The sequence below is a fragment of the Silurus aristotelis genome (assembly GCF_946808225.1).
Source record: "Silurus aristotelis genome assembly, chromosome: 2".
Classification (NCBI taxonomy): Eukaryota; Metazoa; Chordata; class Actinopteri; order Siluriformes; family Siluridae; genus Silurus; species Silurus aristotelis.
In genome coordinates, this window is record NC_139575.1 from 18333365 (window position 1) to 18353258 (window position 19894).

Consider the following 19894-nt stretch of genomic DNA (forward strand, 5'->3'; position numbering starts at 1 on the left):
AGGGACTGATAACTGTGAAACTCTTATCTTTACTGCAGCAAGAGCTGAACCGAAACTTGAAAGCTCAGAGTATTCAGATGAAATAAAGTGGCATGAGAAGCACCCTTTGTAAGATGAGAGAGAAGCTGAGGCAGCACATTTTATTGATTTATCTAAGTGCAATTGACTGTGGTCAGGCCTTGCCATCTCTGTAGCACAGATTATTCTCTCTCTCTCTTTCTCTCTCTCTCCCTTTACCATCTCTCCATACCTAGGTCTCATTATTTTGGGTTTAAGAATAAAAAAAGAATAGAATAGCTGACTACAGTCATTTTGTCTGCTCCAGTGTTTAACCCAGCTTAATAGCCACAAACACACACACTCACAAACACACACCATTTCAGGAGTCAAGTATAAGACTGTGAAACTCTATATCAGAGTGACCATGACCCAAACTTGGCTAAAATTAGTGAGTACCACTGTGTAACAACACACACACACACACACACACACACACACACACACACACACATACACACACACACACCCACAAGCACACACATGGCAGCAGTGTTATTTCTAGCCTTTTGTCTGGTCTTCTTTTTCCCTCTGCAACTGGAGCATCATGAGCATATCTGTTTGTGTGTTACATGACCCCCATCAGGGAACAAGAGCCACGCCCGTTTGGCACCAAAACCATCAGTCATGGCTGTCTCCACGCTGACTGTCTCTACGGCAACACAGGCTGTGCTCTCTGAGGAAAAAATGCCTGGTGTGATGTGAGTAAAGAAGTGAGAGAGTGATGTGAGGACAGCGAGACGTTCCCACCCACAACACTGCAGCGCTTTGTGTTTTCTAATGCTGCATGTATAATATAATGTATAAGCAAGTGTCTTAATATGTAGATATAAAACATACAAAGAAATAAATGTAAGAATGTACAAACAGGTGTAGTAAATTTTTTTGTCATTTTTAAAATAGCAACTGTACATTTTGGGGGGTATTTCATTCTGGATAGCCATTGAAGGCTACTTGCAGAAGAACATTTCTTTGGCTGTGAGTGTCAAGTAGATACACATAGAGAGAGAATTCAAAACTGCATTCAGAACCACATAATGTGCACTAAGTAATAAGCCTAATAGTAAAGCCACGCCTACGTCTAAGGGTAAAATTATCCAGTGTCATTAACCCCATTATCCTTAATATTATAATAGCATCTCTGTAAAAAAAGTTAAGCACAGACAACACTACTGAAAAACAGTTAAGCACAGACAACACTACTGTAAGTGAATGAACAAGCAGTGTGCCTGTGCATGCATGCAGCAAATATATTAATATAGTTAACTCATATTACCTACACTTTATGGCCAAAGGTATATGGAAACATGACCATTAAACAGATATACAGTTCTTCCCCAAACTGTTAAAACAAAGATTGTAGCAAATATTTGCATTTTGTATGTCTTTGTATAATGCTGCATGGCAATGTCTCTGTTCTATCATGATAATGCCCTTGTGCACGAGGTAATGTCCATAAAGTCAGAAGGCATTAGTCAGATGGTTGTAAGTTCAAATCCCACCACCACTAAGGTGCCACTGCTTGGCCCTTGAGAAAGGCCCTCAACTGCTCAGTTGTATAAATGAGATAATTGTAAGTTGCGCTGGATAAGGGCGTCTGCCAAAAAGCCGTGAATCCATCAGTAATGCTTTTTTGCCACTGATGTTGGGTGAGAAAATGTAGTAGAAATTGAAAGCCCTCCCAGCAGAGTTGATTTTATTATAACAGCAAAAGAAGAAGAATGCTATACTATATGGACAAAAGTATTAAGATGCCTGATGTTTTCAGACATATTTTAGTTTATCCCTGAACTACTACAACATAATTGAAGGCACCCTATTGTATTGAAAATGCAAACCAGTTCCAGCATGACAAGGCCCATGTTCATAAAGCAAGCTCCATGAAGATATGTTTCACATGGGCTGGCCTGGATCTTGAGTGGCCTGCCATATAGCACTGCCCTTAATTCAACTAAACACCTTTGGGATGAACTGGAATGCTGTCTGCACCCCTAGGCCTGCTCACCAGTACTGGAGGCTATTATGACTGCAAATAGGGACTAAATGTGGAATGAAATATACAAAAAACACATACAAATCTAATTATCATGTGTCCACAAACTTTTGTTTATGTAGTGTATTATTAATGTGATACAGTGCAGGAGGAGCATTTTATTCAGATTAGGTGCAATTCATAATTCTTCCAAATGCTCCTTGCCACATTTTTGTATGATACATTGTACTAGAGTGCTCCAATGTTAAAACATGAAGTGTCAAAGTCAAATTTTTAGTGTTCACCAATAGCCCCTGTACCTAATTCTAATACACTGGAATAATGAACCAGTGACTATACTGCTGAGCTGCACATTCTTTAATGAATGAGCGGAGTTGTCAAGGTCCACAGAGAATCTAGGCTTTACTTCACTAGTTTCATCTTTTTAATATTTTTTCTAAGTCAGTCCTTTTTATCATCCAGGTTCCTGCACCAGAGTACAGCTGCAAAAAACTGCACAGCCATTACTGTGAACTGAATGAGAGCTACAACAATTAACAGCACTTCTTAAATAAAGGTCTGCATGAATAGGGTTCAAGTTGTCCTCCTAGTTCATAATATCATCAATGTGTTCTCCAAGCAAGTGGTATGATTACACCAACACTGCATGTGCCTTATGAATGAAAAACAGAGTTGGTGATGTGTTATTACTCCTGAAGTTCACCCACAGCTATTTTGTCTTGCTGCCACAGAGATGGAGATTATTCTGTTCACACTGCTGGTGTCGGGTACGCTTCCCCTTTTCTTTATTACTTCAACCTATCATAACAGATTTGTCAAAGAATTTCTAAAGGTAGCATAACTATCAGACTGATGTGTACAGTAAACTAGAAAAGTGGCAGAACAGTTCTTTGCTACATAATGCAGTGTCTACGGAACAATCAACTGCAGTGTCACAGTGTGATAAGCCAGCAGGCCTCGATCTGAACTTCTCGTCAAACAAAGTGAGATGTCAAAGAATAGAATTCTTACCCTACTCCTAATGAAAGTAGTCCATACTATAGAAATGCCTCAAAAGTCTCAAGGTAGGATAGACCCAAACTTTTTATAGTCTCACAAGCCAAAAGTCTGGCAGCTTTCATCACTGAATTCCACCAAGAACAGTATTTACAGTAAAAGGCCATTTTACTGACAATAAATATCACCAAAAAAAAGACATTTTTCTTTAATTTGTGTAAACTGTTTTAATTTTCCTTTTCCTGTATGTCATACACTACACAAAAAGACAAAGAGCCAATCACATTGCATCCTGATTATTAAGCTTGTGCAATAGGTATCACTCTGTGGACAAAAAATTAAGGATCTCAGGCTATAGTTTCAAAGCCACACGCCTGTACGATCAACAGATGTTGTGATTAAAACAGGGAGCTTTAAAAACTGTCTCATTCACCTTAAGTTTCCTTAAATTCTTTCTTACCTGGGAGGTTATGGTGGGAAGAGTGGCCATGTTTGGTGATTGGTCCTGGCCATGTTCTTGTTCATTCAAAACTACTATAATTTACTTGTATACTCTAACTTATTAGAATATGAAAGGTGAGATATGCTAAGATAAAATAAAATCAGTGACGCTACAAAACAGCCTATTTCCAAAGATTAGCTCTATCTCCCTTCAGCACACATTACCAGTGACTGGGGGAAAATATCCTAATAGCTTCATAAATTATTAATGAAGATTAGCCCACTCTCACTGCCCAAAGTACAGCAAGGAGGTGGAGAGAATGTAGCACAGCTACAGTACAGCTGAGCTAACAACCATTTCTAAGGCAAACCTTTAGCACACTGCCTTATATAATTTCTCTAATTTAGTCATGGATTAACACATCATTATGCTAATGGAAATATTTAGTGTAATGGAACAAACTGTATCTAAATAACAACGGTGCTGTAAATTAAAATTATTGATTAACTAACAGCAGCTCTGAAAATGTTGGTGATTGTAATTCAAATTATTTCTATTAATGTGCTTGGTTTAATATGTATTATTTAAAACAGAAAATGTCTCTAAAGTCTGGAATGAATTGGAACATAGAGATATATGCTAAATCTAAATCTGCTGAGCGAAATCTATAAGTAAAACAGCTGTAGGAAAATTGATATAGTGTGGAGATGTAGATGTATAACTTCTTTTTCTTCTTCTTTTGGCTTCTCCCATTAGGGGTCGCCACAGCGGATCATCCGCCTCCATAACCCCCTGTCCTTTACATCTGCCTCTTTTAAACCAACTACCTGCATGTCTTCCCTCACCACATCCATGAACCTCCTCCTTGGCCTTCCTCTTTTCCTCCTTCCTGGTGGCTCCATCCTCAGCATTCTCCTACTGATATACCCCATGTCCCTCCTCTGCACATGTCCAAACCATCTCAGCCTCCCTCACCTTGTCTCCAAAACGTCCTACGTGCGCTGTCCCTCTAATAATCTAAGATGCAGAGCATAGGTTGTAATTGCTTTGTTTCTGACTTTTTAGACCCCCTGTTGTGATTAGTAATTCACTACACTTATAGGACAGATGTGCAACATAATGTAAAGCTAAAAGTAAACATGAAAAACACAAAATAATTGTATTTAATGTTAATAGAAGAGATATTTTATAACGTTTGTTCATTTTCCACCATTAGAGAGTCTTCAGAACAGAAACGTTTGAGTTTTCTGGTTCCTCAGTAATGTGGAAGGCATTTTTTTGTAACTGAAAGACAGATTAAAAAGAAAGGTTGGTGAGAGATGGACAAAGGAATTTATTTATATGGTGGACATTAAATGGAACTATACACAGTTAAAAAGCATCATGTATAATCCAATGATAAATCATAAATAAACTCTACTTCACATCAGACCAAATCACTGCATATTCAAGAAATAGAAACTTTATATACAATTCTTAAATCATATAAAGGAAAATGTTTCTGCCAAAAGTTCCATGAACAAAATTCAAATATCCTTTGTCAATAAGCATATTTGTCAGTGGCTACTTTGGCTAAATGTACACCACATGCAGAAAAAATCGGATCTACAGGAGAGCAGATATACCAGTGAAAGTCTTCAGTGATTGAGGTCGTCTTGAAAGTCTCAGTAGTAGTATAGTCTGGGCAGGTTACTTACACATCCAGATGACAAGTGTGATTCACACCTGTAATATCACAAGAATAACTGACACTGTGGTGCAGAGGTGTAAACTACTGTGAAAACACAGTAGGAAACATGTTAGGACATTGTACATAGTAGGTGGTAGAAAGGTGGGTTGCAGACAATCCCCAGTTCAGAGACAGTTGTTTTAGTATGTGCATGTGTGTACTCAATAAAATCACGTTAAAACACATAGCACAAGAATACAGACCATCCAAACACTTAGCACATTTCAACATGGAAATTTCACCAAGAGCTACACTACTGACTTTGCCCTTTAACATATTTGGAGTGGTGTTATTTATTTAAGTAATGTTTATTTTATTTTTAGCATATCTTTAATAAATGAATTAATTATACAAACAGAAAAAACAGAGTAGCTGTTTGTCAGTTGACAGCATGTTCCTTCATGCCAATTAATCAATTACTCAAGAACCATAAGACATATAATAATAATTATTATTTTATGATTATTATAAGTATTAGTAGAATTTTAATATACAATTGAAAAAGAACTAAATAAATAAATACAAATAATAAAAAAAAAACATGGCAGCTGTAAGTAACACTACAAAGAATTAAAGATTTCCACATTATTAACAGTCAGAACAAAAGATTTGTATTAAAACATTTTTTTTTTAAAACTCATAGCCCAGTGTGTGTCTTAGATCTGAAGCCGTCTTGCCATCAAACCACAAAGCCGACCAACCCAATACAGTCTTACACTCATTTCTGCTTCTGCAGATGCACACTCTCCCAAATCTCCCAAACAAGTGATCTGTCTCAGCTCACTCAGCCTACATGATGCAAAGTGACATGGCATCCTTTAATACCTTCATTTAGAGCGCCATTCCTGCAAAAGGTATGTTTGTAATTTAGTAACACAACAACTGTGAGATGACACGACTTGCTCAAGCACATGCTATGTACGTTTCAGTTACTATGTTTCAAAATGGTGCCTGCCAATACACACTGTTGCTGAGCTGACACTGTTCGAGAGGAAGCCTAAATCCTGATCAGCAAGTCTGCAAAGTAACCATTGCATTACATTAGCAGGAAAAGAATGCTTTCTTTTGTTTTCCGTACCAACCCTTTTTTAATGAAAGGCTTCAGTGTGTTTACATACAGTCCTTATTTCAATGCCTTTCAATTCTCAAGATTTCATTGCATCAAACAAACTGACAAATAAAATGAAGATGCTTTTGTTTTTCTTTTATGGCTTTTGGTTCTCTATGAAATCTTGCTTCATGTAAATCGTTAAAACAATCAATAATAACAGTCTACAAGATCATATGTATGCAAAATAGAGCAGAAATTATTATAAATGTTATAAAAGAAGGAAAATGCTAGGTGGTCTTCAGTTATCTCTTGAGGAATGATATTTTAGTGGTACCTGTCTGCACTATTTTGAGATCTTATATCTTACTCTGATTGTGTCACTTGGCAATTATGACATTCCTGTTGAACCGATTTCAAATTCGCAGGTGAAAAGAACTTTATAAAACACTGATCTCTGCATTTGGCCTGCATAACTCTGAAAATCACTGTTTTTGTCCCAGAAGCACACATTCTGATAATTCAAAACAGAACAGCATGAGAATGGCATGAAACAAAGTCTGCAAATGGCTGGATTAAAGCCACTGTTTATATGCAGGCTTTTAAGCACCAGCTAAACCAGTAAACATCATTATTTGGTATCAAATCTGCCACAGTTGGGGATTATTAACAAGCAGGGATAAGCAGCTCAGAGGCCCATGGGACGAGGCAGCATGAACCCACACCAACCACAACACCCAACCTACCACCAATTTTTCAGGGTTGCAAAGATATTTCGAGAAAAACAACACCAGCTCACTTTTATGAGTAAAAGGTGCATGCAGCAGGACTAATGCATTTGTATTTATTTATTTAGGGGTGCCATGAAACGGGCAGCTCTGAAGACATCTTCAATATAGCGGCCTAGTCATTTAATTCATCTTCAGAAAATTTAAAGTTAGAAATGTGATAACCTTAACACACTCACACTAAGTCACAATGTACTGGTTAACTGGTACATTTATCCAAAGTTTCATTTTCATTCAGCTGCTTGTGAAATAGAATCATTCAAGCTTTAATACAGAACACATTCACAAGCAAAACCAAAATGATAATCACCTAATTTTGAACTTAGATCTTTCTTTTGTACTCTTATCCGACCACAAGCTTTAAAACACGTAAGGTTACAGTCTGACTGGATATCTGCACATCTGTGCACATGCACTTTTATACACTTTTGAACATCAAACATGTTTATTTTTTCAAGAGCAAAGTATAGTCAATGGATAAATGCTTCACACAATCAAATCTTTAAAAGTTTTTAGAGTTTTGTTTGAAGTACAGACCGGTGAGCAAACAACAATCTCACATCAAAAGAGGTCTATGGCTGGTCATGTCAGACAAACAAAGTAGGTTGCTCTTGTTCATACTGTGTTGACTTGCTAAATATTTTTTACCAATGCTTATTGGTTAAAAAAATTATTTACTATTTGGTAAAATGCCAATGTTAATCTGCAAATCTCATATCAGCAAGATGTCTAGGCTGAGAGACAAATCACATAGGACACAAATGAAACCCTGGACTAGTAAGAAACCAACATCATATGCTGTGCCACTATTTCAGCCTATGTTCTACAGGGCCCTTCCTATAAAGTCTGTCTACATGGCAGCCTCCCTTGCAATGCTCTGTTTGGTCATACATGAACATGTTCCTATTTATTTAAATAATTACCGAACAGAATACCAGAACAAAAGAGCATTGATTTGAAAAGACTGGTAAATCTGACAAAATAACAAATGTTTATTTCTCACACACGATACAGCACAATGAAATTCTTTTTTTTTACATATCCCAGTTTGTCAAAAACAGCACACGGTCAGCCATCCCTGAAACAGAGAGGGATCAAGTGCCTTGCTCAAGGTTTGCCAGGTTATTAAATAGTGGCAACTTGGCAATATTGGGGCTTCAACGATCAAGCAATGACCGTGTCTCTATTCATAACATATAATATCAATAAAAAAAAAAAAACACAATCACAAGACAGTGGATGTTTACACAGTTCAGATTTCATTCTTAACACTCTGCTATGATTTTTTTATTATTATTCTTTTGTTAAATAACTACCATACTGCTTTATGCAACCTAGGCTCAGATGTCCATAAGCCTAATTAGCCAAGTCCAATACTTGAGTTTGAATTACAGATCATTTTATATTATTTTAATACAAATGTACCATAAAGTCTACTGATGGTTAATGTCAATGCACAAGCTCAAAATGATGTCAGGAATGGAGCAGGCGTTTTTCCTTTTCACAAGCAAAATTCTTATAAACTCATTGTACACTGTAGATGAAAGGACAGTGAGATTGATTTGTTCATGGAGGCATCAACTTGACTTCATAAAAAATCTACTTGCATTAAATAAACTCTTGTAACATAAAAATAGAGTTCCCCAGTTCAGATACAAAACATATTGGCTGCCCCTGTGCTGTGAATCATAGTCCGAATTCACAAAGTTACAAACTCTCAAGTTATTCTGATGGTCTACATGACTCCAAGGAGAACCAAGTGTGTCTTGTGTGCTAGTAAACGAAAAAAGAAAATGCAAACAAGGCAAACCAGCCTTCCCCTGGCCTGAAGAAAACAGTACCATTTTAACGAGGTCCTTCAGGCACCACCTCTTTTAACACACTTCCCTTTATAAACTACAGACCAGGAAAGATGCTCTGTACTTTTCCTCTATCACAAAAGCATGTTATAGTTACTCTATATGTGCACAGGGAACTAACATTTATTTAACAATTCTAACAAGAAAGTTTAGCTCCTACAGCAAGACAAGCAAATCAAAAAGCAAGTATACTCTCAGGAGCTTAGAGGTATTAAGGCGACAGTGAGAGGCAGTCATGGCTCTGGTTGTAAAAAGGGCTGTCCGGCTCCAAGGCACAATGCCAAAAGCACAGATGACCTCTTCCATGCTGCAGAGAACCACAAAGAACAATGGGGGATAAATAAGAGGCAAAATCTAATAGAACTCAGTTGCTCAAAGAGGCAACATCACTATGTGATCTACACCATATGGCCACAGACACGAGTAGTTTATGTCAGATTAAGCAAAAGCAAAGGGCCTTTATCTCTGGTGTGGGCTTAGAGAAAAAGATCTCTACACACTCATATACTGTGATCTCACTAATAATGAATATATTAAATTAAAATACCTAGTTAAGCCATGTTTGATGATTAATCTGTATATTGGATGAAAAAATAAATACTGTGCTATATAAAAGTCCCCAAGATAACGGCAAATCCCCAACTATAAGCACAAAACATTGGTAATGGCAGAAGCGCCGCCAGCCGGGGAGCCTCCCTGCCTGTTCTAACACTGATCGCAGGAGGCCGGCAGTGCTCATGGCCAAATCCTGACCCATTACATAATGCAGTCCTTTCACTGCCTCTGAATATGACAAGGAGAATGAAAAGGAGAATGCAGACAAGCAGGAAGCAGCTCTCTCCAAGCCTGCCCTTCTCTCACTGTGCAGCAAAGGAGCAAAGGCTAAACCCAGTCCAATTCTAAAGGCCTGGCTCATTTTCCACGCAGAGCCCCTCTATTTAAATGCAAATGAAGTTGTGTAGCAGCTGAACAGCTTGGACAGAGGTGAGGCACACACACCCCCAATTCTCGAGAGGCCCATGTTCTGGCACTCATCTGCTGGGTTCATAAACCATTAGCTCATCAGATTTCCGGCTTTTCCTCCCTGATGACACCTCCATAAAGTTTAGCAAAAGTAACAGAGGGTCATGACTTTGTGCCTTATTTTTTTTTTCCAAATCTAACTTTGTGGAGTTAAGGTTTCTGCATTTGTTACATCATAGCTGATGGTGCAGGATGATTCAAATTCGCTCTGATCACTGTTTACATGCATTTACATTTATCATTTGGCAGATGATTTAAACCAAAATGACCCATGAATGAAGCAAAATACAATCCAAGCATGTTGCATAAAACAGCCGACAGTCACGCAGTTGCCAAAAGTCCAAGACATTTGGAAGAAGACCAGAAATTTGCACATTCATTCACTTACACATTTCAGACAGACTGAAATCTTACATCTGTGCATATTAATTATATTTTAATCATCTCATTATTTCTGAATAATAGCTTCCAGTATTGGACTGTATTTGTAGTTATTCTTTTAATGAATCGAGAAAAAAAAAAAAACCTTTTCATTATATTTTTCCATCTTGCTCACGTTTATAATTATTAACCTATAAAGCACGTGAATCACGTATTAGGAGGGGCTTTATTTGTCAAATGTGGTTAGACCACCTGAAGTGGTTTGAGTAATCACATCTCATTTTCAAAACAGGAGCTCAAGTTGATTTTCTGGGCAGCCCTTTCAGATTATATAAAAAAAAAAAGTGTGTGTTTTGTTCACGCGGACAATGCTGCCAGATTATTTTTCAAGAGTAGGTCTATATCCAGTATCCAGCACTCTTTTTTTTTAAGAGACACTGGCGGAAAGTGTAAGGCGTAGGCAGAGGTGAAACTAACATAAACTGTTGAGATTTGAAACAAGTAACTGAACTGGCAATAAAATAATACATTTAATTGATTGTTTATATTGTGCCTTTAACATGAAATCTGCCATGGCTGGCTATAAGTCCTGAGAAACTCCTTACCTTTGGTGTTTCCATGTGAATGAATGTGGAAAACAAAAGATGTAAAACCCAAATGTTGAAGTGAATTCCATTTCATAAGCGGACAGTAAAATTCAATTTATGAATAATAAAAAGAAAAGCATTGTAATATTATTATCTGAGTGGTGCATGTGTACCTTAAGGTAATTATGTACTACAGAAGATATCAGATGTAAGATGTAAATAAGTGGTGATTAGATTCACATTGTGAATTATAAGTCAATCATAAGAATCATGGCTGAAGCACACGGTTTTGCAAATAATGGCACTGCAAATCCATGTATCTGATGGAAGCAAAGTGTCGTCATGGTCGAAATTGTGCTTAAATACTTATATATGTATATGTGTATGTATGTTGTTTGTGCCACCAGCATTTCAATGAATACTGCTCAGCACATTAGGTGATATTGTGTCAATCTCCTGTATACCTTAACCTCAAAATAGAAAAATTTTTGGCCAGGAAGCCCATTCTCTGTACATCATGGCAATGTTTGTGGCTGTGAATCCTAAGCACCTTTTTTGGCAGTTTGTCAGATGCTCGGGTTCCCAAGTGGGGACAAAAATGGGTAAAATAAATCACAAGACTATAAAATAAGCGTACATCAGACTTAAAATTTTTATTTTACACTATATGCATCCTAAAATCAAGACTTTGTAATGCAATTTCTTTTTGTAAATAGCTATATTTTAAACTTTATACCACCTTACTGACTGAAAGTATTACCAAAAAAATGTATTGAAAAAGAATCTCCATTGACCTCATGGAGGGTGTTTTCTTAATATCACAGATTTGTCAGCTAGATCATGAGAGTATATGCTAATATTATCAGTATAATGAGATCGCAAAAACTTCTTCTTCTTCTTCTTCCGGCTGCTCCCAATAGGGGTCGCCACAGCGGAACACCCGTCTCCATACCCCCGTCCTCTACGTCTGCCTCTTTCAAACCAACTACCTGCATGTCTTCCATCACCACATCCATAAACTAGATTGCAAAAACCTAGAGATTTCTAAAAAAAAACATGTCTATTTTATACAGGGAAGAAAATAAGAAATTTACAATGTATGTATGTTACATCCATATTTTAATGTATGATATTTAATTATAATTATATTTGTAAATATGATGCTGTGATTTGATCATTGCAAATTGGCCAGCCCTATTCACTAGTGAGACGATTTTTTTTACTTCATCGTTAGTAAATCTGATAATTCTATAACCATCCACAGCTAAGAAGCATCTCTGTCTACCAGTTGTCCCAATAACTAATCGACTGCAGTCATCTGTGAGCTTACATATGGAAACCCGAAGGTAGTGTTTTCCTCTCCATGCATGTTCAGCTGCCCTGTGTCAAAGCAGTTGATGCAGTGTCTCAGAGGGTTGTGTGTTTATTGTACCAAATAGAGACCTAGCTTTTAGCAACAACTATACACAAGCTTCAAATTGTTTTTCTTTTTTATTTAATATACGTCAACCTTAAGAATCTAGAATGTTTTGTCTAGAAGCGCATTTAATTAAATTAAAATGTTTGGTTTCATTCTTAACAGAAAGAAACAGAATCGTATGGAGTTATTTATGTAAACTTATGATGCCTCTTAAATCATGAATCTGTTTCCATTTAAAGCTAAAAGTAAGCAGAAAAATGTATGCTGCACAAGCCTATAAAATGATTTAAATGACCTTAAATCTTCCACTACTAACACACAGAAGCAAAGCTTTTCACTCAGTGTTTCAGCAATCTAAGCTAATGACTGTATACACTGATTAAACTAAATCTAACTGTCGCAATGCAGAAATGCTGTCATGGCTTCAAATTAGATTCTTCCACTCAGAGTTCTGGCTACCTGTATATTGAAGAATTCCTGAGAAACTGCTACAGCAGGACAGACAGGAAATCCAGCTGCTGAATCACTAACGTGTGCGGAAAAGCATTCATTATTACAATAGCGATTGTGTCTATACAACCTTTAAAAACATAAGCTTCCAGCTTCCCAAAATATTTTGTTAAAATTTAAGCGCCGAAGGTAATTAATGATTAAAGAGCACTGTTTTGTGATAAATATATATTCAGCAGTTACAGTTCAATCTCTGTGCATTGCAGAGCTGAATCTCTGTGTGAATAACAGAGTTGGGAATACTTCATCATTTAGACAGGCGAGATACGATGAGCTCTACTGCTGACTCTTGCACATGCAAACCCAGCAAATCCACAATCGCTCTGTGTGATAAGTCGTTTCAAGCTGTATCTCATTATAAGCTGGAGTAAGAAAAAACCACAGCTCACACACAAGCAAAACCTTCATTCACACTTACCAAGGACAGTCCCTGACTCTCATCAGCTCTCACAAAATGAAACATCGGTACTTCATACATTTACATGCTCATACTTCTTGTTAATTTCAGACGCAAAGCCTCTGTATAACTCTGCACGTTTAGTAAACTCGCTCCATTTAAGGTTGGCCAGTACGCTGTGATTAAAAAAGCCGAGCCTGATTCTACATTGCATTGCCATTAACAGATTGCTCCCTTATCTTCCCCCCTGTCTCATGTGGAACATTGCTTAATTAAGCAGGAACTGTGCACCATTTGCGAGCACTGATGCTAACTGCATAATTTAATGTTCATATGCCCAACAACGCATGCAACTTAATTGACAGGCAGAAGATAAATAGTACTATCAGAGTTGCATTACATACAAAACCACCATCAGAAAGAAAGACTGAGAACAGATGTCTTCCATTTCGAGAAGGACATGTTAACAGTGGAGATTAGGCAATGATTTAGCACAAATTTGTATGTAAAAAAAACCCCATATATTTAAGATTGAAGGGGTCTAACATTGCTGCTCATTATTTTATTGCAATATTGTGCTTTAAAACAGTCCACATTAGATAGTGTGATTTGCTTTATTGGATCTGATGAATATTCCTTATTGACTTTCATAAACCAAATGATTTCATCTGATATGTAGATATGTTTGAAGCTCTTCACGGTTATTCGACACGCTGTAGGAACTACATTACACACATCAACCAAAGTGCGATCTGGCTGTAAAAAAGGATTACTACATGGATTCATTAGCATTTACACATGATAAATGATCTTTTTAGAATCAGGAACACACAGGTATTCAAAAGGCTAAAAAAACGAATCAAAATAAAAGTGCAACACATTTTTATTACCGTAATTTCTGGACTATCAAGCGCACACAAATATAAGCCGCACCCACTAAATTTTACAAAGATTTTTATTTTGAACATAAATACGCCGCACCTGTCTATAAGCCACAGGTGCCTACATTGAAACTAATGAACTTTACACAGGCTTTAACGAAAGACAGTGTCTGTTACACGGCTTGTATCTAAACAGTAGCCTACCAAGAAATTAATTGTTCACTCTCTTCCTCCTTCCTTTCACAACTATTTCTCTCGGGAGTTTTTCTTTTGGCATCATCGTGCGTTTAAAAATCACAATCGGTGAAGCTTTTCTCCTGATGGCGTGCAGCTCAGAACACAGGTGAAGTGTGTTTTTTCATGCCCGGTTGTTTTCAGCGTGATGAATGATTCGCATTTCCTGATGACAGTCCGAGTGAGCGGCAGGTCAAACGTCAGAGGAACCTCATCCATATTTATGATGTGGTGCGGCCCGATTTAGTGGGGGAGCATCTGATTTAATATAAAGAGTTTCATTGGTTCACCTGAACCCGTTCGGCAATTTCATCGGCCTAATGTTATGGAGCTCAGTTTGTCATAAAGTTTGTGAAACCGGGAAAAACCCAGGGAAAGTCCATATATTAGCCGCTTCGTTGTTTAAGCGTGGAAAAAAAAAAAGCGGCTTATAGTCCGGAAAATACGGTATATAACTCTTTATATAAACATCAGGAAAGAAAGTGTATTGGATGTTTTACTTGCCCAGGCTAGCAAACACATTTCACATTCATACATGGCAGGTTGATATTCCCAACCTGTACATGATTTTTATCCATTATCAACTTTTGCAATTGTGAAGACCCCCAACCCCTTCAGTGGCTTTACTCTCCTTCATCATATACCCCATTTCAATGGCTTATACTATTCACAACTAATTCCAGAAAATCCACAGTTAACATGTGCAACCTGACTCGTTTATGTGGGAGAACTGGTGCAATGATTATAGGTGAAGCACTGTATGTCACACCTATTGTCAGTGATCTCGTTGGACTGGTGCTACTGCTTTGAGAAATTTAAACCAACTTCGAAGGCTGAACACAGCAGGTGCTCCACTGCAGTCTCTCTAAACCTTTGTAGAGAATGTACGATGAAACTGTGACCGTCTGAAATCCAATGTGTTATATTAATAAGCTGTTCGTGTCAAGCATGGGATAGGAAGGTATTAGAAAGAAAGTCGTGTAAATCAAGATGCCTCCTATCTTTTTCCTTACTTAAAGAAAGTAATGTACTGGGCACAGCCACAATTCAGTAGTTTTATGTAAGAGAGGGATTTAAATTAGATTTGATTATTTTAGTACTAACTGAAACATGGTCCAGCAGTACAAGTGTTAATGGTGCGATAAGTGTACAACCTAATATTGCACTTTTTGCTGAATTACTATCTGCAGTCAACATAGAAATTTGTAACATTTTTCGATGTATAGATCACACATTTTGTCATTTTGCTGGTTTAATTAAGAAACTGTTCATTTCAAGCATATGACGTAAATAAAGATGTCTGTGTTCTCAAAGCATCCATCACACTTGTTTAAAGAAGGTGATGAGAGCCTGGCAGATGAAAGTCCTTGGCAACAACAAGCAAAGGAATGCTAAAGGAAATTCACAGGGGTCCCTTCATAACAGCAAGGAACTGACGAACAAATCAAAGTTTTTCATATCGCGTGAAATGTCCATAAAGAGAACGTGTCGTTTTCACAACTACAGACTGCTCTCAGACTGCTTTTCTTTGGTTCTGCTACTCTAGTTAACTCTAAACAACCATGCCATGCTGATTTAGCAGTCAGTAGCCCATGACAGCCTGGCTCTGTTGATCAGAGGACGTCAAAGACACTGCCTCATTTAACCACATAAAGGATATTGGCATCAGGGGGCTCTATTGAGACAAACAGACTTCTTTTTTGACCTGCACAGTTGACTGCAGCCTATGCTGCCTATCATACTAACAAGTAGTATTCCTTGTCTATGTTTATGCATTACAATACAGAACTTTACTCTCATGGTCACAGCTGATTTTGCAGATTCTGGAGACTTTCTGTCAAAATGGTAACAATAAAATATATGAATATCATATTTACTGTACATTTTGTCTTTTTTTTTTGGGTGTCTCACTGTTACAATATAATTGACTAAATATTTTTCAGACATATTTGCATGAACAGGAATGCAATTTTGAACATGGTTTACGTCCGCCTGTGTATTATACCTTGACACGCATGCTGTCCCATAGGGAAAAAAAGAGTCATTTACCAATGCTTCTTACACTAAAATCCAATTGGAAAGCTTCATAATACTTAGAACATGTCTAGTCAGTGTGTATTGCAGTGTAGCCTTTAGCGCAGTCAGCTCCCTTTTCTGATCTGTCTGGGTTTTAGTTCATTCACAAAACAGAAAGGCTGAATTGAGAATTGCTCCAATGGCCGGCAACACTTTATTAGAAGATGGTTTTGGAAGATAATTAAATACTAACTAGATAAATATATAAATATGTAATAATGCATATATAAATGTATATAATGTAATGTAATGAGGTCTGTTCTTAAAGCATCCACCACACACACTTAAAGAGCCTGGCAGATAAAAGACCTTGGCAAAGACAAGCAGAATGAAAATTGCTGCAACCAGAGGCCATATTTTCAGAACTGTATTAAAGGATGGTTTTATATGGTAATTAAATACTGCCTGAAAGGGGTAGATTTAATATAAGAACAGTATAACAACAGTATGTACAGCATAAAATTTGCTTTTTGGGGCATTACTGTAATTGTAGACCACATGAAATGTATATTAATGGTATTGCATGCATACTGTTTAGGGGAATGTAAAAAAATATATATAATGAACTTAGATATATCATTCAATAATGTTGTTGCATTCTGAAATCTGATTGGGTAGAAGGTGCTGAATCATTTTCTGTAACAGGCCTCTCAGGCAATAGCGTTCAGATTTTCTTAAACAATTGGGTTTATATTAAAATGTTCATTCTAACACATTACTCGTTTCATAGTAACAGAAAATCGGCACTTAACAACAACAAAAACAATATATGTGTTATTATTTTAGAAATGTACTAGATGTTTATACATGTTTATTAAACATTTAAGGAAATAATCTTGCTGTCTGAGTTTTGTAACAGTCAGTGAACTTTCCGCCACAGGAAAGTCTTCACGACTATGCTATCTGGATTTCCTGGTAACGTGACATGGCAAGGGTGGGGTGACGGAACGACTTTTTAGAACTAGCTTCCTAGATTTAATGTTCCACCATGTTACATCATAAAGGTTTAAAAAATTTGATCTCACAAAATAATAAATTAATAATTGCTATTGTTGCCAAGTAAAAATGGCCCTCTGCTTGGTGTTGGAATACATCACACCACTATGAAAACAATATCCGTAGCGCTTATTGCTTACCTTGTATATAATATTCTAATGCTCTTTACAAAATGTGGTTTTCTCGTGTGAGAAAAATCTTTTCGTTTTCTATTATTGTTATATAGAAATCATATTGTTGTCTATAGCATCACATAACAATAGTGTTACAATTTTAAATTTCCATGTCGCTTTGTCACAGACAATATACTGTGCATTCGCTGTTGGCTGATTGGCGCTCAGGCACTAAGCAAATTCAGGACTGATATAAACTGGTGAAAGCAATGAAAATTGGTGATTGAATTGAGTGAGGTTGTTGCTTTCAAAAGATGTATCAAATTAAGACAGTAAGCTAAGGTTTCCAATTGCTAACTAGGGAGTGTATTGAGTGTTTTCGCAAAACACAATTGGTTTAAGGTTTTTGTTGTTTGGTTTTTGTTGAGGAAAAAGAAAACCACAAGGCTTAACAGTCATCAGTACCACAATTAACTGAAAATTCTGTTCCACATTCAGTGTGTCCATCTACAGTAGCCTATTTGTGTGTGTACGGAATGTATATGTTGACAGGCTATTAGGTTTGTTTCCTATCAGCCCATTGCAGTGTCTGCTGCATAAACAATAAGGAGAGTACCATTTTCTACACTTTCCACCCATTTGTGTGGAAGGAGCTTGAAATACTCCATTCTACCCAGCAACAATACCTTCACTTGGGCTTCTTCTGAACCTTTCATCGACACCAATTTGCAAAGAAAAATGGACATTTGGTCAGAGGTTCAGCTTTGTGCTCGTGAAGCGAGCGCGAGCCCAGTATGCACCATTACTGCTCCTCTGCACAAGAAGCAGAGCCTCCTCGATTTTTCTTTACTTGCATTAGATATATGTATAAAAAAAAACTTGGATCTTGCTCTATTTGTTTTTATGTTTGCCCGATTGCACTCTATTGCATTGCAATTCTTTGCAATGCTTAAGATGTGCGATTCAAATGCAGTGCCACTTCAATCACAAGGGGGGAAAAGTGTAGGGGGTGGCGGATTTGCAAGCAGAGATGAGGCGTTACCCGGGTTCAGGTTCAATGCAGAGAGCACCACATCAAGGCTGGAGATTATCCTAGTCACCATTAATGTAGAGTCGAATTGAATTCATGATCACTGATTTTTGCAAATATCCGTATAAATTCCCAGTATCACGCAACCCATTTTCCATGCAAATGACACTGGTGGGTGCAACTTCAATTCGACTGACACGTACCTTTAACTTGCGTCTCATATTCCCCAATGATCTCCTTGTCCTTCTTGTATTTCGTGTGCGATGACATTTTGATGGCTTCCTGAGATATTTAACGGAGGATCCCGTGAGATGGGAGATGGTGCACCAAAAGCTCTCTGCCCCTTGTCACAGCTTGCAGTGGTTTGCTTGCTCTTTTGATTTTTTACAAGAGTTTAATAAAAAGTCTCGCCTGTTACACCGAGTCTCTTTTATTATTTCAGTTTCTTTTGTCCAATGTGCTTTAAACTCACCCTTCTGCACACCTGCCTTTTCTCATTCCTTCAGCTAGCTAAAGCGCCAAACCCAGGAGCTGGGAGAATGAAGCACACACACACACACACACACACACACACACACACTCTCTTACACTCTTAACGCACACTCGCGCACACGCACACGGCGGCTCCTCCTCGCTCAGGATGCCATCCAAAGTAGCAAAAGCAACGCAAATTCCACTGCTCATATAAAGACCCGAGTGATGCACAGGCGCATGTCGCTTGCAGCCATGCTGCAGAACCGATCGCAATTTCCAGATAGTGGAGGGCACGAACGCATTTCACTTGCCCGCCGTGAACAAACACGCCTCGCGCTCCTGCTGCAGCCTCACAAGAATGGACTCGCGCCGAGCGCCGCTGGAAACCACGCCCACTGCTAAGCGCCCGCCCCCCATCTCTCTCAGCCAATCAGCGGCAGCCTCAGGCCATTGAACTGATCGCTTTCGGAAAGAAAGCAAAAAAAAGATGCTTTCCAGCAATGTGTTTGTTTTGGCCTGATCCTTCGCATTGTGACAGGAACACAGAAGGTTTTTCTTGCACAAAGACATCAAATACGGTGCACAGTACAAGGCAGTAACGCCGTGTTCCAGCTCAGTCGTTTGATCTCATTTATGCAATCAATCCAAAAGTATTGGCACCCGTGTATAGAATATAAGTGGTGCAACGATTGGCATATAGCATACAAAATAAATATTAAATCTTCTTTTTTTGTAATTATTATTATTATTATTAGGATAGATAGATAGATAGATAGATAGATAGATAGATAGATAGATAGATAGATAGATAGATAGATAGATAGATAGATAGATAGATAGATAGATAGATAGATAGATAG

The 19894-nt window shown here is 37.6% G+C and overlaps 1 protein-coding gene across 2 annotated transcripts in view; it reads right to left on the minus strand.

Annotated features, from left to right (window-relative positions):
• Nucleotides 1–19425, minus strand: part of srgap3 (SLIT-ROBO Rho GTPase activating protein 3) — a 119296-nt gene extending 99871 nt beyond the window's left edge. The window contains exon 1 of one of the 2 annotated variants that reach the window (XM_083570729.1): nucleotides 18764–19425. In XM_083570729.1, coding sequence (XP_083426855.1) covers nucleotides 18764–18830 — 67 coding nt within the window. In that variant the 5' untranslated portion in view covers nucleotides 18831–19425. The remainder of the gene's footprint in view (nucleotides 1–18763) is intronic. The other variant, XM_083570728.1, reaches the window with a different exon arrangement.
• Between the last annotated feature and the right edge of the window lie 469 nt (nucleotides 19426–19894).